At 30.0% G+C, this 23,522-nt stretch overlaps 2 protein-coding genes across 4 annotated transcripts in view; one reads left to right on the forward strand and one right to left on the reverse strand.

Annotated features, from left to right (window-relative positions):
* Positions 1-23,522, forward strand: part of LKRSDH (lysine ketoglutarate reductase/saccharopine dehydrogenase) — a 94,275-nt gene that overhangs the window by 14,175 nt on the left and 56,578 nt on the right. Inside the window, exons 1-4 of one of the 3 annotated variants that reach the window (XM_085821154.1) lie at positions 7,918-8,085; positions 9,469-9,571; positions 15,418-15,555; positions 19,449-19,625. In XM_085821154.1, the coding sequence (XP_085677280.1) occupies positions 9,476-9,571; positions 15,418-15,555; positions 19,449-19,625 (411 nt within the window). In that variant the 5' untranslated portion in view covers positions 7,918-8,085; positions 9,469-9,475. Of the gene's footprint in view, positions 1-7,917; positions 8,086-8,229; positions 8,310-9,468; positions 9,572-15,417; positions 15,556-19,448; positions 19,626-23,522 lie in introns of those variants that run through there. The other 2 variants (XM_085821153.1, XM_085821152.1) reach the window with 2 other exon arrangements.
* LOC118186527 (uncharacterized) lies at positions 1,484-7,884 on the reverse strand. Its single transcript, XM_035356644.2, has 4 exons — positions 7,686-7,884; positions 5,647-5,789; positions 5,422-5,535; positions 1,484-4,759 (listed from the first exon to the last, which is right to left on the reverse strand). The coding sequence occupies exons 3-4, from the start codon at positions 5,443-5,445 to the stop codon at positions 4,409-4,411; spliced, it is 375 nt and encodes a 124-aa protein (XP_035212535.2). The 5' UTR covers positions 5,446-5,535; positions 5,647-5,789; positions 7,686-7,884; the 3' UTR covers positions 1,484-4,408.

Below are 23,522 nucleotides of genomic sequence, written 5' to 3' on the forward strand. Positions count from 1 at the left end.
CTATGATGATAACAAAAGTGGTAATTTAATAACATTGACATCAAATATCACCTAAGACAACCACTTGCATAGAAAAGTTTTTGTAGCAGCTGTGTCTGACTGTCTTACAGAAGTGTTTTGTGATTTAGAATTAACTCGCTGTAATACTGATGCAATTTAAGGTTACTAATATGTGCATTCAGCTGTTTTTCTTTATTAGTTCAAACAACCCATGATATTGATCAAAAAGCAATACCTTATTGTTAGTCATATTATAAAAATTAAAAAATGGCTTTTGGAAATTTTCCTCCTTATGCAATGATTTCCAGTTTGGTAAAAAAGCTTTCATAAGTTGATCTTACTATGGGCACATATTGAATTTTATTTAGTGTTAAAAATCATTTCTATGGTATATGTACATATTTTTACAGTTTTTAAAATACTTCAGAAATTCATTATCTCATGCCACAAGGCATGCATAAAATAAGCTTATTTCCTTGTACTATTATTAAGCTGTCCAGAAGAAGCCTTTTTTTGACAATGGATCACTGAAAGTTATGCTGTATCTTTATGTTAATTAGAAAATAATTTTGGATAATAAAATAAATGTATTAGAAAAATATTATATTAAAATGATATTTTTAAAACACATAATTAAATTAATGTATTCTAATACATTAATTTAATTATGTGTAATTAATCTGTAATTTAAAGCAAACCTTCGTTCTTCAACTACATATTCATTTCCGATACCCAAAGGCTAATTCCATCATAATAACTTGTATTTTAACTCGTCATTATTCAGCAAAACTTTTTGATTAAAAAATTCTGTATTCGTCCTTTGTGATAAAAGCCCAAGATACGAACCTCCACCATCTGCAAAATGCATGGCTCTCTTTGTACAGGATCTCTGTGGCTGTTACTGGAAGCCTAGAGTACGTTCAAGCAGTAGTAAATAGGCTTCCTTATTCTCCGTTTATTTAGTGTGTGATATATTTGTTTGTGTGTGTTTATTTGATAGTGTGTCTGTATAAATACTTTTGTCTGCCATTGGAAATAAAAATATATGCATTACAAATCCGAGTTATTAAGTATATTAAGGCTGTTTACATTTTTCATTCCAAAACATATATTCAATTAAAATACATTATGCAATTTGTGTTCATCTACATTTGTTAATGTTTAATTAATGCCAACAGAAACATGTTCGCATAAATTCCTCTAAGTAATTTAAACATGAGGTTGTTTAAGAAGGCCATTTTTATCCATTCATTTACTGAAATATTTGCATTACTTCTTATATATTAAAATTTACATATATTATGTACTTTTTTCAGTAGACAATCCAAGAATATTCTATATGTTAAAATGTATGGTATATGCAATAATTCCCCCCCAAAAAAAAGAAAAAAAAAAAAAAAAAAAAACTTATCCTCTATTTGTGATCTTATTATCTGATTGTGTCTTCTTCAAAATACACAAATAATCTGATGGAATGAAAATATTTTGGTCATTAAAACTTTTTAATCACTGCTCTTTACATCTACATTTCTTTTTTTCACATAATCTGAAGTTTTCGAGTAGTCTGAAGGTTTTCAAACTGTGTTTCACAGAAATTTTAGATACCATGCAACTCCTCTAGGGCATCTGTAAGTCAAAATTTAAAACAATTTTTAATATCACTGGACATCAAAATGAAATACTTGAAATAATCTTTGAAATTCTCTTATTATTGTTAAAAAATATTAAGCAGATTTTTGTTTATGATTAAATTTATAATGAAATAATGAATTTCTTTTTACTTTCTGCATAAAATGCACAAATTTTATATTTCAATTCTTTAACATTTATTTTTCTGAGGATAGAAATTCTTCTATAGAAAAAATTACGATTTTAGAAGTTTTTCTGAATTTAAAGATTTGAAGACAACCCTGTTATAAGGGTTTACGATTATAATGTGAATGACCCAAATAATTGTAAATGGCCTATGACCATACTTAATACACATATTATTTAAATTGACATGCTTTACCTGTAATGTACATTTGTGACTTATGTTATAATTTAAGTGCACCAGTTTACTCACACTTATCTGTATTGTATGTATGTAGTATTATATGCATCTCTAGACTCAGGTTAAAGCTAGCTCGTTTTCCCTTTCTCAGCTTTCCCAGATGACATTTTTGGGTCTTTACTGGAACTCGACGCACACTTTATTTCGGCTAGAATAACCACTTATCTCACTCTTCTTTTATTCAAAAATTATAACATACTAATTTGGGGAAAAAATTATATTTTATGTTAGTTACTCATGACAACATTCGAAACAACCTACATGTTCGACAAGGGGTAGGGGTCTAGGAAAGCCACAACTTTTTCAATGAACTGGATGAATAAATGCAGCCCTGCCTTTTGTTGTGTTTTATGCATTTATAAATTTCTACCTGACTGTTTATTCTTTAATTCTATATAACACAATTAATCGATGCTTGTTTCTTGTATGGAATTTTAACATTAATTCTACATAATAACATGAGTAATCTTTTTTTTTTTTAAATTGTATTTTAGCATTATTAAAAAACACTTTGGCACTATGAACTGAGAATATCTGTCAATCTGTCTTCTACGTTAATTTACAATAATATAAATGTGAATATCTGAATGGAGTTATATTGAAAGATCTACTGGATGCTATGATTCCATGATGGTCAATCCACCACATTGGAAATATTAAATCAAACAATAAGTACAGGAAAAGATTCAGCAAGACAATATATCCTCTTTTGAATGAATACATTTAACTGTAGTTATTCCATATGATGTATTATACAACACCCCAAAATCATGGAAAATAACTTTCTAAACCGAGTTTACAGTGTAAAAAAAGTAGTGGAAAAATGTTGTAGTCATGTAACTGGGCTATCTAACATAAAAATTACAGCATATTACACCAGTGTTCTTACCTTTACTGCATATTACAACCAAATAACTACAATTAGATATGAGAAAGAACAGGCAGTGTCAGTACAACCAAGAGTAAAACTTTTACAGAGTTGCTAATTTGAAAACAAGTGAACCTGTAAAACTAACCCTGCATACTGGTTTGCTTTAGATGCATTTGGTAACCAATATGCCGTAAGTCTTTACCAGATTCAGTTTTGAGTGCATTAAATACTATATTGCTCATATGTCTTGATCGTGACAATCAATGCAGCTGCAGCATTATTGAATAGAAATAAGTTATATGACTCTCAAATAAGTGTTTGTAAAGTTGTTCAGGAAATAAATATTACTAAATAATAACATGTATTATGTTTATTGAATTGTACAAAACTTATATGTTATACTTTGAATTATCGTCAATTTTAATTGTCTGAAATCTGGTATTTGATAGTATATAGTTGTAGCAGTTTTTTCACTATAAATTCTGAAGAATCCGAAAATAAATGCACATACTAAAGTATTTCAAGTATGATAATATTCAGTATTTAAGATTATCCTAAAAGTATGAAATTTATTATTTTATTTGAAAATAAGTATTAGTGTATCCATGGCATGCAGGTCCCCGAGATTACTCTATTATCCACTCATAGGTGGGGGTGTCACCTTTGCCAAAGGCTCTTTGTAGCCTGCTTTAGGTTTTATACTAATTTTAATTACTGGCCATCTACTGAAATGGTTTCTTTATGTATATCCACCTTTATTCCAACTCTGGTATTTCTACGGCGATGGAGGTTTAGTTGACCATACTTCTTGACAATTCTTTTACTTTTTTTTAGTTTAATTTTTTTTTCAATTTGAAGCGGTAGACCAGTATATTCATCTCACATAACTGTTTTTGAAGCAGACTCGAAAATCTCCTTCAAAGAGTTGGCTACATTGTGTAAATTTTCGCTATCTAAATTCCAAAGGAGTGACCGAATTGATCTGTAATTTGCATCACACTCATTGATCAAATTTAACGTTGCTTCTTCAGATATGGTGGGTAAATTATCTGATGTTCCACCTGAAGGAGTTTCAGTTGATGAATATTTTCGTTTTCTGGTGCCTGAAATACTTCTTGAGACTAAATCTTCATCAACTTTGAAAATAGGTGTTGAAAATAGCCATTCTGCAGTACATTCCAAACTCCAGGCTGGAAACTTCATGCCAGCAAACACAATATGCTTGCACAGCAGTCGGTTTCTTCTGAAATCTAAGCACGTGCATTGACACAGTTGTTTCTGTTCATCAAACGTGACAGAATAAACTGCATCATGCTTAGTTTCAGAAGAAACTTTAAAGAAGCCATGTGAAATTTTTTTTATACTACCCACATAAACTTCAGCAGCTCTTAATTTTGTTTTTATGTGATCAATTAACCATTTTGGCTTATTGATTAAATAATTTGGTACATGTTCATTGTATAACCTGGCCTGCGAAAGCATACTCAGATTTTTTCTGACGTAAATTCTATATCTTTATATGACGTAAATATATAAAATCGTCTGCGCGTTTTATCAGTTTCTCCCAATTCAGTTGAAACATATACTTCTAATAGCTCTGCAATTACAGTGGCATTGCATTTTCCATTCTTAACTTTAGAAGCTATGAAATGCCGCACTCTAGCATCTATAGGTTCTATTACTGCAGCCATGTTACCCATTAGATGATTTTGATGATCTTGGCTATTAGGTAAATTAAACATGAAAACTTCTTCACCAGCAATACTATCTTTATTGGCTAGTTTTTCCTTAATTTTCCGAGATATCATAATCTTTCTTTTTCGGGTTGGCACTACCTGTAATTTAAACATATTTATCACAGTAAAATTTAGAAATTCCAGCACAGTCATCTAAAACTAATTATTGATAAAGGTTCAATTTTAAAAACTTTCTGTTCATAGCAAATTATTCAAAAAAAAAAAAAAAAAAAAAAAAAAAAAGGAGTCATTTCTTTCCTTTAAAAAAAAGCTGTAAAAAGGATCTTCCATTTTTATAACAATAGATCAAATTACTTCTTCAAAGAAACATAACCAATAAAACTTCACTTTGAACAACTTATTTCTATTTGTAGCAAATTGGTTAGAATATAATTAGCATAAAAAGCCTTTATTTCTGGCCTGAAAACATCATTTTATTTGCATGTCAATTACTGAATTATTTATTTAAAAAAATATTACTGTTAAAAACCCTCTTTTGGCCAAAAAAAAAAAAAAAAAAAAAAAAAAAAAACTATTTAGAAAAATATGTTGAATAAAGAGACACAAAAAATCATTTCTCTTTTTTACATTGTGACTCTAAAAATACCTTTTGTTTTTATGTCAAAAAGTATGTATACTTTATCATAGAATACCTTCAATACATCTTGCTCATACGTGACAGAATTATATTTTTTCCTTAAAAAAAAATTCTCTAACATTACTAAGACCATCTTAGAACAAAAAGTTAAATAAACTTCTACCTTGAACTGAGGCATCCTGTACATTCGGGTAACATTAGTTACAGCTGGACAATTAACTTTTTTAGTTGTCTGGTTCTTGGAATATGCTTTACCAAAAGCATGATCAGTTTGACACTAAAAGAAAAAAAAAAAAAAAAAACACACACACACACATATATATATATATATATAATCCAAGAGGTGATATTTTTGTATAAATTTTTAAATATAACAATGTTATTTTACCTTTTCATTTTTTTCTTTAGCATAATTTTCCTTTTGACGTTTATTCAGATCTTTTCCTTGATGGCAAACATAGGTTTTTCGCCCAAAGTGGAAATAGGGAATATCATCTAACCAGTTTAATCATAAATCTGGAGTTAGTTCAACTGGAAAGAAAATTTTGATTTAGATCACAATCTGATAAGCTTTGATTTTTAAAAGAAAGAAATTACAGATCTCTATAAACATATTATACATTTAACATTATACTTTGATTTTTAAAAGAAAGAAATTACAGATCTCTATAAACATATTATACATTTAACTGTCTCTATATATACTACATACTGTAGACACTGCTTAATGTATTGCAGCTGATGTCGTGTATACTGGCTATTGAATTTCTAAGTTCTGCTCTTTCATATATGGAAACATAAAAAATGCATCATTTGCTGTAATTTTATTTGCTCAATTTGGTTAATATAATCAAAATATTATACAATAAATTTCTTAAACTGAAGAACGAAAATGATTTTAATCAAGCATTTAGAAAAAAGCGCAAAACAATAAAATTAAAAAAAAACTTAATTGCATACGAATTTTCAATAGCTATTGATTTGGAAGGGCTTCAGCACAGTTCCCTCTTCTTCAAAAGGGAGGTAAAAATTCCTGAAAACATCTTTGCCAAAATACACTTGCGTTTTTGCGCAATTTCAGATTTTACATTGGCAAAATCTCTTTAAACAAGGATGCCCTCCAAGTATTAAGATTATAGGTATAGAATTGGTCCAATAAATTTCAGAAACATTATGCACTACTCAAATGAACTTTTGCAATGAAGACTGTAAACAATTGATAAACAAACTTTTATTTTTCCTAATTAAAATGTTAAGAAAGTGGCTAGTTATATTTATAGTTAATTCAATTCCTATTTTAAAAGATACTTTTCTCATCATCTTATATTATCAAAAATGGGCAAATGTAATCACATTAAGCAGCACCTACTGCAAACATAGAGAGATATTAAAAGCATTAAACTATTATGTAAAAAAATTATGTCATTTTGTCTCATATTAAAATTATATATGCTAGGTAAAGTATAGAATGAGCTAGCTGCCTTACGCAAAAGGGATGCCTTTGAGAAGGTCTAATGGGAAACTGTCTTGTATTCACTTATATATATAAGGAGAACAGGAAAATTCCCATGCAGCTAATCCATTCAACAGTATTTGTACCTTGATCAAACATCCAGTATTCAGCTATCTTATCTGCTAGTCCATTGGTGCTAAGAGTCAAAATAGACAACTTTTTTTTTACACACAAGATAAGTAGCATTCATTGACTAAAGAAATATATATATCACATCACTAAAGAAATATATATACATTTCAGAAAACTTTCCTGTTTTCTAAAATTCAATATCTTTATTATTATAACTTCCTGATATTTCAATGCATTATAATTTTATGGTGAACTATTACCTGAAAATAAAACAGAATATTTTTTGAATTGGTAGTGTTTATTATAAGGTTATTTTGAAACATGTTGTTAATGATAAAACTAAAGAATGGATTTTCTTTATAGACTATTAAATGATTATATTTCAAATCAACAGACTGCATTCATACACTAAAATAGGATGAAAAATATAGTAGTCATCGAGACAAATGTCGAGTTTCTCAAGAAACAACAATAAAAATTTTCAAATCTAACACGGTATATCTTGTTTAATGTTTAATATAGTACGGAATGTTTCGTGAAGCATCAGCTATTTAAAAAAAAAAAAAACATGCAATACCTGACAATGAAACCAAATAAAAATCAAACATAACGCTATTACACGTTATGCAACAAAATTAATGAATATGAACGTCTATAAACCCTTTTTTCAACTTGGACCGAATCTCGCAACATCAACTAGATCGTACGCAATAAAATTAATACAAATTAGTGCTGATAAGTTCTTTGGAACAAAATGGCCAAATATCAACTAAACAACCAAAGAAAGCATTTACATTCTAGAGGATTTTTATTTACTCATTACATCTTCAAAAATTACTTACTCTCTTTATCGAATGACTTTCCATAGTAGTAAACATATTTTGTTACAGTTTCTACTTCGTGTCTGCGAAGTATTTCTTTAAATTCGCTCCAAGATTTCGCAAAATTCATTTTGCCTCTAAACACAAAGGTTCATACACGAGACGGACTTTGAAACTCGTAATCGATAAACCGGCCATTCCCCTATCGTTGACACAAGTCTTTCTATCGATGGGGAAAGGAGACTCGCGCTTGTGACTCTTGGCCATCCGAAAAAGCGGCGACCCTGGAGAACGCTGACCTTGAATTCTTGGCATTTTTTGTGCAGAGAAATTTGAAGTGATACGTGTTCACGACGGTGCTATTTCGATCAACTGTCGACTAATACGAAAAGACTACGGAAAAGATTTCAATTATTTTAAGGTAAAATTAACTTTTATTATTTCTTTCCTTGCATTTATCCATGTAGTAAACTTATCATAATAAAGTAAGCAAAAAGAAAATTTTTACCGGCTTTAATCTGCGATGAATCGCGATAAGTGTGATCCCTGATATCAAGTTTGTAATTCGGTGATTTTCCACATGAGAGGGTTAGATAACAGGTCCTGTGTAATGGCACGGATTTCAAACGCGTTATTCTATCATAGGTAATATATTATTTATTATTTGGCCAATCTAGAAAGTTTAATGACAGTTGTTTTCGGTGGTTATTAAAGCGATAATATTACGATTTATCATATATATAAGAATAAAATGTGAAGTTGTTATAAATGATTTATCGAAAATTTTAATTAATGTGTGTGCGGTGGAACGCGATGTTATAAGCAGTTAAAATGCTTTAATGACTTTCTGCATTACTGAAGTTTAAAATTTGTATTAGGCTCAAAATTTTTGTTTTGGCCAATTTAGAAACCTTGATGATAATTTTTTCCAGTAGTTATCAAAGCGATATTTATGACAATGTATCATATATAACATTATTACAATGTAACAAAGATTATATTACAATGTATCTTATACAATAGAATAAAATGTGAAGTTGTTACAGGTGATTTATTGAAAATTTTATGTAATGTTTGCTTAGCAAAATACTTTGTTATAAGCAGTTAGAATGCTTTGATGACTATCTATCTGCATTACTAAAGCTTAAAATTTTTTTAGACTCAAAATTTTTAGTAATTAATTTACCTCCAAAATAAATAACATGCTGGAGGTATTTGCAGCATAAAATTTTAACTTTTTTATTGCTGTATGTAGTTTATTTTTAAATTATTTTTAATGATCTAAATATTATCATAATGAGTGGAGTGCTATGAAAACAGTGAATAAAATAAATAAATTGCATAAATCTAGCTAGCAGATGCTTTTTAAATGCATCTCCTGACAAGTTTGAATTAAAACCTGCGCTACTGAGAAGGTCAAAGAATTCTTTAGCTGTGAGTATGTGACATACATTTGATGTATTATTTTTATTGTTTGTGGCTTTTTAATACATGTCATGCATTTCTAATTTATAAAATGTACTAAAAAAGTAATAAAAAACCTTATCTTTTAATTGATGTCTTATTTCTCATGCAAGTAAAAAAAAAGTTTTTTCAGAAGCAGAAATAGTTGATAAGTTTGCTGCCATTTAAAAAAAAAAAAATTTGGGGAGGTGGGAGGATGTAAACTTAAATAATTTTCTTAATAATCTTGACTGTCATTTTATGTTGCATTATTCTGTTGTATAATTATGCCATTGAATGAAATCTTAAATTGAAAAACTGAGTTGAGAGTATTAAGTGTTCAAACTGATAATTGTTTTAGGTTTAAAATGTGGAGATTTTTAAAGAACCGCAAGGAATTTGCAAGCTATGTATATAAAGCAAAATCAAGACATTCACAAGAAAGGCAGAAATCTTCTGGAAAGGTCTGTAAAGAGTGTTAAATGTATTTTTATTATACTTGTGTTTTATTTAGTTTGAAAATTCCCCTTTACTAGAGTAAATTTGTATGTATTGTTTGTCTTTTTTCTTTTTAAGATATTAATGTTGAATTTCATCTTAGGTTTAGTTATATTTTTTTTAAAGTATTAGTTGTGATACCTTTTTTAATTGCAAAATCTAATAATTTGAGTTGGTTTCTTTAAAATGCATATAAAGTAATGTGGAAAGTTCATTCAGCAGTGTTTAATTTCTACAAAATTTAATTAAAGATGCAGAATTTCTTGAATTTATAAAATATAAGTTTCAGATCATATTCAGTTAAAAAAAAGTACAAATTCTGCTCAAGAAAGGGCTTAACTGATTATAAATAAAAAAAAAAAAGCTCTCGATTTCATTAAAAATAAATTTTAATGTGTACGTTTTTAGGTAAAAATATATTTACGGGTGCTCCTTGGCGATTTTTGACAGTATATGGACACAGAGTTAGTGCAATTCTTCGACTTGTTAAAAAATCGCAGCTACGCAAATCCAAAATAACAAGTAAAAAAATTGCACAAACTCGGTATCCATGTACACATCAACCTATTTTCACTTAACATGAGAGAATTGCACACTCCCTTTGTCCATGTACTCATTTATCTATTTCCACTTAAAAAGTAAAGGAGCAGCCAACAGAAAGTATATAATCTCAATAAACTATACAGTCAAAAGTCGTTAATCTGGACTCGTCGGGACTTCGGCGATTCCGGATTATAGATTATCAGTTTAAATCTCGTAAGATGGCATGCAGAAATTCTAAAATTAAAAATATGAAACCATAATTTATGAAATAAAGAACAATTATGATCTAAAGGGTATCAAAATTTACAAAAAAAAAGCTTAATATTTATTTGTTTACTTTATTAAACGTTTCTTTCAATGCAAGTTGTTTAAGTTGCTTCATTTTATGTGATAATACTTTCTCTTTAATTCTATAAACAGACATAATTTCTTGTTCAGTTACAAAGTTCCGCTGTTCAAGTCCCGTAATTGCTGTGCCGAAAATACCGACTAACTTGTCAATCGAAATTTTTCGTTTTCACTAACCTCTCTGTCACCTTCTTCATGTCTTTATCCATTTTTTGCAGCAATTCCACTTTTTGTTTGATGGACATCGAAACATACTTTCGTTTTGTAGATCCTTTGGGAGCTCCAGCATCGGAAATTCTATTTGACATAATTGAAAGTTCAAGTGTACTTTTATAAAATTGCTCTTACAGTCTGCAAAAAATAATAAGACGGATCCAATTCGAAGATTAAGGAACAACGCAATCATCAACATCAACTGAAATAGATAATTAGATAATTTTAGCTTATACCGTCCGTTATACATAAAACGCTCACGCAAAAAACGTATTCTGCGCTTGCGCACACGCATATGTGCAGTCGTAAAGGTTTTATGCGCACGGGTAAACGCCTATGCGCATGTGTCAACGTGGCGCATGTGCAGAAAGTTTTTAGCTTTGAGGTCTGGATTATGGCTCATTCCGGATTATGGGTGTCCGAATTAATGACTTTTGACTGTATTTTAAATCACACAATGAGATAACATAAAAAAGGAAATTTATCTTAGCACTACACAAAGGAAATATTCAATTACCTTATTTAGAAATTTCCATGCCTTGAGTCAAATGAAATTTCTTAACAGCATCCAAAAACTACCTAAAATTATCTGAACTAGAATCATTATACTATACTGGCGTCACCACATAAATTCACAAAAAAAAAGAAAAAAAAAGAAAAATATCCTCCATAGTGCCAGTGTCGTCCGACATTCGGACCATACGCATTTCTTTTTTGCAAACAAGATATTCGTAATGGCTACTAAATAAACCTTCATCTACACACCAGTCAATTAATGCTTTTTTCCTCTTTCATTTCAATTTATACAAAAACTTCAAATTAATCTTACCACATTCAGCCATTTTACCGTGTAAACCACAAAATAACAATGTACTTTTTATCCAAAATCCGACACATTAAAATTTTTTTCCATCATTCAAATTGACCGGGATCACACAACTCATTATGTCATTATAGGGTTTCCATAGCATTCAACTACTCAGGACGGTTATTCTACGCTACGAGAGTCGACAGCAAGTTGTGGGCCGCCAGATGTCACTGCTAGTGAAAAACAGGTCTGCTCGACATCTTATATTCTCTGAGTACGGAAGTTGTAGAAAGCGCGCAAAAAAGTGTTGCCGCGTCGTCAATCAGGGTTGTGCAGTTGACGTACTAAGTAGACAATGGCTTTGTATATGTTTTCGCCACTGATTTTTTTCATATTTAAACGAAGAATACGGTCGTAGATCTCTGAATCGGTGGCGAAGTTATAGAAAATATGTTGATGCTTTTGCTCTGCCAGAAGATGTTTTCATTGCGTATTTCAGATTGCCAAAATTTATAGTTATTTTAATTTGCGATGAATTGGTAGAGTATTTGGAACCACATTCAGAAAACAAGAACGCAGTTTCTACTGAAAGAAAGGTTATTTATACTATTCCTGAAATTATAAATATAAATTGTAATTATATGCTTTAAAAATGTAGAAGATAATAAGTTTATTAAGCACATATAGACATCCGATAAGCTTCTACTCGATTTATGTACAGCAAGAATTACGTTTATTTTAAAATCTAACAGTTGAATACCTTACGAACAATACTGTACACAAAAAGGAATGTCGTTCATTATTACGCGAAATTCACACTACTGTAAAATAAAAATTTAAAAAACAATTATAAAACTATAAAATAGCTTTATAATATTTTTTCAGTAGCTGTACTACTACTAGTGTGATACTTTTAAAAATAAGTTTTAGCCTAGAAGGGCTATTAACTTCGTTTTGCCATTTTGCAGCGTTTCACTTTTCCAATCGTTGCCACTAAATATCATCGCACTGTATTATATTTAAAGAAATTAAATAATGAGAAATCTGCAGGCAACATTGTACGGGGAAAAAAAAAAAAAAAAAAAAAAAAAAAAGAGGAAAAAAAACATTTTCATCTCTAGCGCGCGAAACTATGTATCGGAAATTCTAAAGATATGCTCTTTTTAAATTATATGATTTTGCTGTTGAATTGAATGTTATGGTTTAAATGCAAAGAACATGATATTTAATAAATAAAGGTAACACACAAAAAATTGAAAAAACCGGCCTTTTGGTAGTAATATAAAATCTGAAAGCTTTCAGATTTTTTTTCTTTTATGTGTGTAATTTTATTATGCTTTAAAATTGGTTTCTAAGGGAGGACTTTCTGAGGGAAACTGGCTCGTATACACATCACATATGGGAAAAGCCACGAAAACGCCGATGCGGGCAGCTCGTTCGTGGGATTCGAACCTTGGACCAAACTACCTGCGTTCAGCGACTCTACCGCTCGGCCACTGGTTGGCTTATTAGCAGAGTTATACTGTATTATTATTGTATTATGCTATAAAGTAACAATACTGTAAGACTGAGACATACCTTAGAATTTCCGATACATAGTTTCGCGTGCTAGAGACGAAAATGTTTTTTTTTCCTCTTTTTTGTTCATGGAATAGTACTTTTGTAATCCATTAGTATTAAAAAGTCATTGTTTCTTTGCAAACTTAAAAAAAAAGATACTGTTCATAGCAGAGTTCTCATTTTTATATTGTAAAAGAGATATTGATTATTATTAGTTTTCTATTTAATGTGTCGAAAGGCTGGTTTGACAAGGACTTCAACTGCAGAAAAATATTTAAAGAAACATTGCGAATCTGGAAAAAAATCACCTTCAGTATATTTGAAAAAACACTGATCAATTTATAAAATAATCTGAATTAATATAAATGTGTATTTGTGTATTTAATTATGGCAAAGCACACTAGGGCTATCTGCCTAAGAGGAGGGATGCCTTTCGTGGAGGACTTTCTAAGGGAAACTGGCTCGTATACACGTTACACATGGGGAAAACCACGAAAACGCCCATGCAGCCAGCCCGTTCGCGGGATTCGAACCTCGGACCGAACTACCAGTGTTCAGCGACTTTACCGCTCGGCCGCTGGTGGGCTGAATTAATATAAAAGATTTTCTTATATGAAATTATCTAAGTGCATTTAGTTACAATATTATTAACGCAAATATCGTTTTGTGTAAAGGTAAAGAAAATATTTTTTCGCTAAATTAATTAATTAATGGATTATTTATTTTGAGAAAAAAAAAAAAAAAAAAAACACGAAGATCCGAGTTTAAATTATCGCGAAAAGTCAAAGAAACGTTTTGTCAAAGAACGATTCATCTTAAACCCTGTTCCTCAATTTCCTATATACGTCGTACATTGATTATTTTTACTTTGGTACTTGCATTGTGAAAATAATATTACTAGCTTTTAATTATTTTCACAGAAGAATATTTTAAATAAGCAGTTTATATATATATATATATATATATATATATATAAGAAATTAAAATAACAGCAATGTATTATTAAAAAAGTATTAGTAATTGTGTGACAAAAATTACAGTACGAATTAATCACACATACAGGATGAATTAGTATAATTTAGGTATATATTTTATATTGAAAAATATTTTCTTTCATGTTAATTATAGAATAAATTATTTAAAATAAAACATTTTGATGCGTGTGTGATAGCTGAATGCAGCAGCAATCGGCCGTACTGTAATAGTGAATGAATTTTAGTCCTTTTCCTGAAAGAAATAATTTTCATAGAAAAAGAAAATAAAAAAAAGAAGAAATATTTTCTTTCTAATTTCTTACTTAAAGGAATATTTTTCTAATATTAACTGTAAAATAAAATGCGTGAAAACAGCTTAATGTAAGCATATTAAAAAAAAAAAAAAAAAAAAAAAAATGAAGAAGAAGAACTTAGTTTGCAATTAGATTGCAATGCAAGTTAATCATATTATAAATTTAAATGAATAAAATTGTTTATTTCTAAAAAGATTTGGAGTAAGCTTAATTCATTTACTCTTATCTATTTACCGTTGCTTTCATGGTATCCCATATCACTCTATATTTCTTAGTCCTAAATTCCTGCGTTAACTTTCCCCTTAAAGAACGGATAACATAGCAGCATATTCTGCTGTGTGTTGGTCATAATACTGTTTTGTCATAATACTGTCATAATACTGTTTTTCAAACAACAAATGCAGCATGTGAGTTAGTGAAATAATGGGAGAATATTCCTAGAGCTTTCAGCCAGCGCGCGCTATAAATTTCGTCACTCGTCTGTACTGCGATTGGTCTAAAGCTCCTTGAAGCCTTGTCCCCTTTCAGTAAAGTCAAATGGACCCACCCGCCCATCAACTGAGGACCACAGAATGGCTTTCTCCGATAAGTTGTGATGGGTTATCCATACCGGTTTTTTTGAGTCAATATTGTTCGCTCAAATTGTAGACAGATCCAGTGATCATAGAATAGGCGTCCAGGTTACCATAAATGAAACCTCAACTTGGCAATGAATGAAACAACAACCAAGGGACACCCTTAAATCTACTCTAACCCTTTTTTAGTGTACTCCAAAATTGAAAATATGCTGTTAGATAATGAACTGCTTCATAAGAGTTTGTAAACTCTTCTAATTTATTCATTTGTTGGGCTATCATGATGTAGTGATTATAATTTAATATTTGATCATAAACAGTAAAAGATTTCTAATAATAAAGTACAGAAGAGTTATATTTTCCAAAAGCAGTTTTTTGTGGCTTTCTGATAAGAATTGCAATTTTGACTTTATTTGATCTGTTCAACATAAAACATATGATGCACATTTTTTTTAAAAAATATTATTTCTTTCACAGGTATTAGCCATTCGTAGGGAAGATGCTTCTGTATGGGAAAGAAGGGCCCCACTAGCTCCTCAACATGTCAAACAGTTGACTAAGGATGGCATAAAGGTTTTAGTGCAGCCCTCGAACAGAAGGGCATATCCCATGCAGGTTTGTTTTGAATCTGTGTGTATTTTAAAGTTCATTTCATATTTTAATTAAAAAATGTGATTTTGTTAATATTATTTGCAGTTATGTTATAAATACATAAAATCTGAGCATGTTATTAAAACTCTCATTATTATTCATGATTTTTTTTCTGTTAAATTATCTAAAATGTGTATCAGGGTTGCTGTTTGAAAAGTGCAAACTTACTTCTCCCAATAATATACAAAAAATTAGTATATTTAGGATGACTTTAATTTTGCAAGTGATATTAACTATATCTTTGTGCTTCCAAAAGTAGGAAATGATGTAAATATGTAAAAGTATTAGAGGGATTTTTTTTGGGGGGGAAGAGTTAAAGACTATGTATATTTGTATATATAGAGGGTCTTTAACCTGTTCATTCCCCCCTAAATTATTAGTCTCCCAGAAAAAATCTACATGAGGTTAATAATATAGATACTTATATATTATCACAGCCACCCTGGTAGGAATCGCCAAAGATACAGAATATACCAAAATCTGGTAACCATGTGCATAACAATTATTCAGACAACCATGTGAATGACAAATATTCAATTTCCAATGATGGCATTTTTGTATGCGTTCTTTTTGTGGTATTCCAAGTTCCAATGGCTTTTGTAGAAAAATTATGTTTATTTTTAGCCCAAAGGGACATTAAACCCAAAGAGGTATTAGTCTCAAAATGGCATTTTGTATCATTTCACTTTCTGCGTTGGTTCACTTTTCAAACTGATGCCACCAAATATTATTGCCGTATATTATATTTAAAGGAACTAAATAATGAAGAATCTGAATGAATGTTTCCCTCATTGTGAAAAAACAACAGTACCTAGAGCCATCCAATTTTGAATAACATAGTCCTCCAACCGAACATGGGCACTTGGAAGCCCGAATTTTGAATTTCAAATTTGTTTTATTTGCTTTTTCATAATGTGTAAAACTTTAATGAATTTTTGATTAACAAACTCAACAATTTCAAACCGAGCAATGGCAAACTGTATGGGGGAAAAAGGATTTTTATCTCCAGCGCACAAGACTGCATATTGGAAATTCTGAAGATATGCTATTTTGCTGTTTTTAAATATTTTGTGATATTGCTGTTGAATTGAATTTTTATATGGTTTAAGTGTGAAGAATATGATATTTAATAAATAAAGGTAACAAGCAAAACATTAAAAAAAAGACTATCTTTTGAACATAATATAAAATCTGAAAGCTTTCCGATTTTCTTTCTCTTCTTTTTTTTTTTTTTAAATCTTAAACTTAATTTTAAAATTTTTGCGTGTAAGGTTTTCGTGTGATAGAAGAAAGATAGGTGAAATTTCTGTAGGAATGCATTAATTTGCTGCAAAATCACTAAAGGAGCAATGTTTCAAATTCTTTCTCAAAGCTATCGCTATGAAATTTCCGCAACAACGAAAACAAAAATTAATTTGTAACTAGGTTTTACTGATTATATAATATATGAAACATAGAATATGTATTTAATAATATGTATGCATGTAATGTATAATTTTTTACAATAAAAATAATTTTCTCCACCCCTCCCCATCCCTGCCTCCATAAAATTCACCAAACTGCACTAAGGTGGTTGCAATAATATGCAAATACCATACTTTATTGGTATGTCTGATATGCATTAATAAGAAAGATATCTTTTTAATATTAGAGCCATAGAATGAATCAGCTTAATTTGATTATGTGGGGTATAGCTGACACATGCAGTTCATAGTAGTATCTTGAACTTTAATGCGTCGCATATAGACAAAATAGGTGGTTAACTTGCTGCCATTCTGAGATAAGCATTTGGCATGTCCAATCAACTCCCAAATGTAATTTGATCAGAGATCTAGCAGTAAGTCTAGCTGTTAGACACGTTTTAATACATGTATAAAAAAAATTCAGTATTATGCAAGTGCTGTGAGAGAATAGTGTTCTTATGAGAAAACTATTTCTGATTGAAAAGTGTCCTATTGATTATTAAGTTATTGTAATAAGAATTATAATAAAAACTGGTCTCAAAGATTTATTTGTTGCTGCTATTACCAGGAAAGTAATATATAGGACTACTCTGATATGTACTCTAAAATGCCTGGCTATCAGAGCCGACTCCAAGTACCAGGTGATTTACCCTGCATTGCTATGCGACTGCTACCCTGCATTGCTATCCAAGTTGTCTAAATGTGCCTGTCCCTCTAGAAGTGTGTTCCTGTAGTACTGAATCACTCTGTATACTTAAAAGAGTATTGCTGCATCATAAAACTATTCTCGAAATCCCTCTAAGCTATTTCTGAATCAGAAGATTATCTGTTTTTTAAATCCAAAATTATGCATATGTTTTCTGATTTGTAACTAATTGTTTTCATCTTTTTGTCATTTAAAGCTGAGTTGTATAGTATTTGATAATATTTACTGTTACATATAGTCATAAAATGCAAAACTCCTATCTCGTAATTCTTAATGTTTAAATCAAAAATATTTTAAAACAGTAGCATCTCCCTCTTTTGAGAAATAAACTGTTTATAATTTATGTCTGTTTCTTCTTTTTATCTCAAACTCACAACAAAAAAGATATCTTCCCTGTATTTTTGGTAGTGGTATGAGGTTTATTCCCTTGCTAAATTAACCTCATTAATAACGTAACTGATTTATGTCTGTTTCTTCTTTTTATCTCAAACTCGCAACAAAAAAGATATCTTCCTTGTATTTTTGTTAGTGGTATGAGATTTATTCCCATGCTAAAATAACCTCATTAATAACGTAAATGATTTTGTTTAAAATGCAGTTGTCAGTAAAAAGGCTTTATTTTCCCCCTGGATCTATTTAATTTTTCAGTACTATTTAATTTCAGATCTATTTAATTTTCAGTATGATTTTAAGAGATGGTTTAACTGGTGATGATATTAAGAATAGCTCTCTATGTATCAGTTGATGACATTCACGTGATTCAAATTTGCAAAATGCAAAACTTTAAAATTTTAATCTGAGCTCATATGTGAGAAATATCTAATAATCTTCATGGCATCTGTTTTGCCAGCGCAAGCGATAAAGTCGCCAATAATGGTACAACTGATGCCAAATGCAATATCTTCACTGGTAACCTTTAACACCTCATTTTTAAAACAAGTTGTAGCCATTTCTTACCATATTGATTGTTTCTTTCAATACTGGTATACAATTACATAGAATATTTGCAAAGATAATTAAATTTTCTGCTTTAAGACCATTCGCAGTAATTAAGTCAATTAGGATGCAATAATACCGCTCACCCAAAGGCGAAAATATAATAGAAAAGGCAAAATCAAGGGCATAGAAAAGGCAAATTAAATTCATCAATTCTAATGAGAGTGCACTAGCAAAGTAAAGCAATACGGTTTTACATCTGAGTAAGCTATTCGTACGAATTGAAACAATTCTTGCATTTAAACTTGTATTCCAAATTAAGATTTAACTTGAAATTAATGTAGATAATTACTGAGAGAATTATATTTTTGTAGCGTAGTTTACGTGAGATGAGATTACCTTGGGGTCACATGATATGAACTATCAAATCAGGATGTTGAACCATGATAGCATAATAAATTCTTAAATTAATGTCTTCTTACAAATTTATTGTCTTTATTTATTGGCCTTTTACAAAATTATAAACCATGTTAAAATGTTTATGCCTTCAAAATAAAAAAAATTCTTAGAACTAATATTTGTTAAATTTTTTTTATGTATATACCATATGTTGTCGCCAATAAAGTCTTGGCGAGATTTGCGCCGGCGAAACAGAAAAGTACCAATTTTCCACTTTTTTTTTTTTTTACTTTTCACTTCTTTATTACAGCATGTTTACTTTAAAAAAAAAATTAAAATCTTTATAATTTCAGGCTTACATCAATGCAGGTGCAATAATTCAGGAAGATATTAGTGAAGCTCCTGTTATAATTGGAGTGAAACAAGTTCCTATTGATAAACTTTTGCCTGACAAAACATACTGTTTCTTCTCGCACACTATTAAAGCTCAGGAAGCAAACATGCCTATGTTGGACTGTATACTAGAAAGGGTTTGTATATAATTTCTTATGCTTGATGTAAGATTCTTTTTGACAGAAACTATTAAATATAATTTTTCATAATTTTTCTTAAAAATTTACATAGAATTTTAGAATATAAAGTTTAATCATGTTAGTTCATTATTGCATTATTATATATATTTTTAATTCTTTAAATTTCTGCAATTTGCAGTGTTCTAACAATACTATTTTTGTTATAAAGAGCCAGATTTACATGAAAATTTTATTGAATTATTTTTTATTTTCCAAAGTAAATGCTATCAAAACTCTTAATATTGTGTTTATTTATTTATAATTTCTTAGAATATACGTTACAAATTATATCAGTTGAAAAGTAGTTTCTGGGCAGTGTTTTGATTAGTAAAAACTAGCCATCTTATTTGTAAATGTTCTTTATTTTTAATTGCTTACCCTTAATCTTTATCTTTCTTTTCCTTGATTATTAAACATAAGGTGAATTTTTTTAAAATTCCTTGAGTATAGCTTTGTAAGAAATTCTGATATTTATAATTATATATATATATATATATGTAAGATAAAAATTGTAAATCAGCTTTATAATTTATTAATAGCTTTTTAATTCCTCATTTTTAATTTGGGTGTTTTGTTTCTCTATTTTGAAAATACCAACATTTCTGGACTGTGCCATTTCTAGATTAATCTATGCCACAAAACTTGCATAACGCTGATGACGTAGTAGTAGTACTAACTCTGAGAACTGAAACCTTTCTCTTAACAGACTGCCATATTAGATAAATTCATACTTTTAGCTTCACACTCTGTGCTGCTTGGATGCTGCTGTGCTCTCTTCCTATTGCAGTAGTATTAAAAAATGTAAATATTATTGAATAGGCACAGTTGAATTGTGGCCACAAATGTGAATTTAAATAAAAGTGGAATTTAATCCGGCTCTACTTCTTCCTCTTAATATGGGTTGATGCTCTAAGTTTCAAGTAGCTATGCCATGCAGTATTGCTATGCTTCTACATCTCAGTGTTCTTACTTCAGTACTTCTAAATTTTGCTTTTATAAAAATGTAATGAAACAGAAAACTTTAATATAAATGTGCTTGTAATTTCACTTTTCTAAAGTGAAATATTTTGTTGCTATGATGAGTATCGAATTTTGCTTTGAGCAAGTAATCAGGTATCTACTCTGCAGATGAGATGGAGTATTAATACATTTAATTTTGGCAGTTATGGTAGCATACGAGGTCTTTAAAAAGAATTCCATATGCCGGTACCACTGTTTGGCAGATACTGCTACTATGCGGTAATCTTGGCAAAAAACCTCTTGCTTACCGAACATTTTTTATTAGTATTGTATTTCATTGGTTTGTTTAAGAGTTTGTTGCCTCATGATTTTAAAAATGTCTGATTTGTATGAGCAAAGTATTAATATCATATTTGGGATAACATTTGTGAAAATTCACAAAATGGTAAAATGTGTACTGATTTGTATTTAAGAAATATCTCACAGTTAACAGGATGTCAGTTGACAGTCGTTACAGCACCAAATGCAGTAAATAGTTTATTTTTCTTTATGAATACATACACAGTGATATGTTTGCAAATAAGTGGGAAGAATGAGTATCACTTCAAGGTGATTCTTTGTCATATTTTTTTTTTACTTCTTAAATGGACAAATTAGTAGCTGCCAGGTATGAATGGCTGTAAATTAACTACAAATATAACTTCATGGCATCCTGTATTAATCCTGATACAGGATGTTGTACAAAATGGTGAAATAAACGTGAGCATAATACAGGTCACTACTATCTAGATTCCTACCTCATCGAATTCATGTAGTGTTAATTGTGCATAAAATCAAATATTTGCAGCAGTGTTGAATGATTTTATGCCTCCTGTATGAACTGAAATTAATTTAGTAAAATATATTTAGTCTGTAAGATTTTTACTGTGTAAATCTCAATTACTGTAGAAAATGACGAATCTTAAGAACTAGTTAGCAAATAATCGCTTAAGTTCGTGTGCAAGAAACAACAAGATGGAAGGGTAACTAACCCTTTATTATTCCAATAAAATTTAACAAAACTCCGTCTTGGAGTGTATAATCAAAGCCGATACTTGGGCTTGAACTTATGAAACTAAGAATTAAACTAAAACTAAGATTAACTAAAGAAAAATAACTGAAGCTATCAAGTTTCTAATGCCCCTTAGACACCAGATGACTGTGAAGCTATCAAGGGCCTGAGTATGCCCGAGCGTAATAACAGCTTTGAGAGAGAGAGTGGCCAAAAGGCAGATGCACGTAAATCAGAAACTCTGATTCTCTCTCACTAAGACCAAAGAACTTCGTGGTTAAATACCGCTCCTCCTCATTATGTCTTCAGACGTGATTCTAAAACTACATTCTGGCCGGAAGTAGTAAGTTGAAGTTAAGAATTTGACAGGAAAGGAACTTTAACTTAAAATTTAACTGTTAATAAAATTAATATAATCCTTACAAGTCATTATTTGTATTTTTTCTAAAGTTAATAAGTTAGTCATTCTTTTCATTAAATTTAATATTTCGTTAGAGTTACCACTATCTAATTAAATTTCAATTTTTATGTTTGGTGTGAAGTCCCATTAAGAGAAAAGTACTTTAGAGTCATACACAGTGTTAGGAATTGTTTAAGAGATGGTTTAACTGGTGATGATATTAAGAATAGCTCTCTATGTATCAGTTGATGACATTCACGTGATTCAAATTTGCAAAATGCAAAACTTTAAAATTTTAATCTGAGCTCATATGTGAGAAATATCTCTGTATCTATCAAAAAAAAAAAAAAAAAAAAAAAAAAGATGCTGTTTAACTTTTCTACTTAATTATGATTTGCGTTAATCATATAAAAATTTCGCACTAAAAATGAAAGAAGGGATTTTGAATATAAGAAACATGAGCAACTTTTGTCTACCCCCTACTGCTACTTTAATGTTAAGTACTGGAAAAGCCATAGAGAATTTTATTTTTGACCTTTTGTTATTTAAAATGCTCAGACTATTGGAATTTAATGCATTCATTGGTAATGGCTGAAACTCATCAGTGATTTACCCTTCTCATCATCAAAAATGTGATGAGTGAATTACGACTATGAGGACGGTGATGTTTGTTTCCAAATTTCTTGGAGAACATCCTGAGGCATCAAGGGGTCTTCCACCTGTCTTCCCAAATTACTCAAGAGGACTTCCAGTTCACTAGCATTTTAAGTGTCCCCATTGTGCAAAGATACTATGACTTAAGACACAATAACACGCCGAATAAATACTAATTCAGAAGTCAAACAACAAAAATCAGCGTTAAGTTTTGTAAATTAACGCTGATTTTTGTTGTTTGACTTCTGAAATACTATGACTTATAAACATACATGCTTTTTCCTGAATACCCAGGTTGCATTAGACTATGGTATTTGACTTTTCCACTACTAAGCCATCATGGTGGCATTTTCAAACTTGTTTTTATAGCTATGTTAAATATTAGATTGTGTTTCATAATAATGAATTCTGCATGTTTTGGCTTTATTTTTAGAACAGTATTGCAAGAGTCAAAGTTTGCTTGCATGGATAACTTCTTTAATTTCCTCTGTTTCGTTTGCTAAAAGGTCCTTAATCTTTTTCATTGGTGGTCCTTATAAAGCCTTAAAAGTTCTTAATTCCCATTTAAGAATGAAACGAAACATGTCATCATGTTGCTGGGCTAATTAAATGTCTGATATTGCACAAAGCATGTTACATCATGGCTGGGAAATGGTCCTGATGTTTTTAGAGTTTGTAAAATGAATTATATGAAACAGTTTATTGTGTATGATTTATTATAGGAGAATTCTAGCATACACAAAGTGGATTGCTGTTGCTTGAATAAAAGGAATAAATTGGAACTTTTTGA

The sequence above is a fragment of the Stegodyphus dumicola genome, chromosome 7 (genome assembly GCF_044657685.1).
Source record: "Stegodyphus dumicola isolate Sdum_Otavi_A_Nest chromosome 7, ASM4465768v1".
NCBI classification, from domain to species: Eukaryota; Metazoa; Arthropoda; class Arachnida; order Araneae; family Eresidae; genus Stegodyphus; species Stegodyphus dumicola.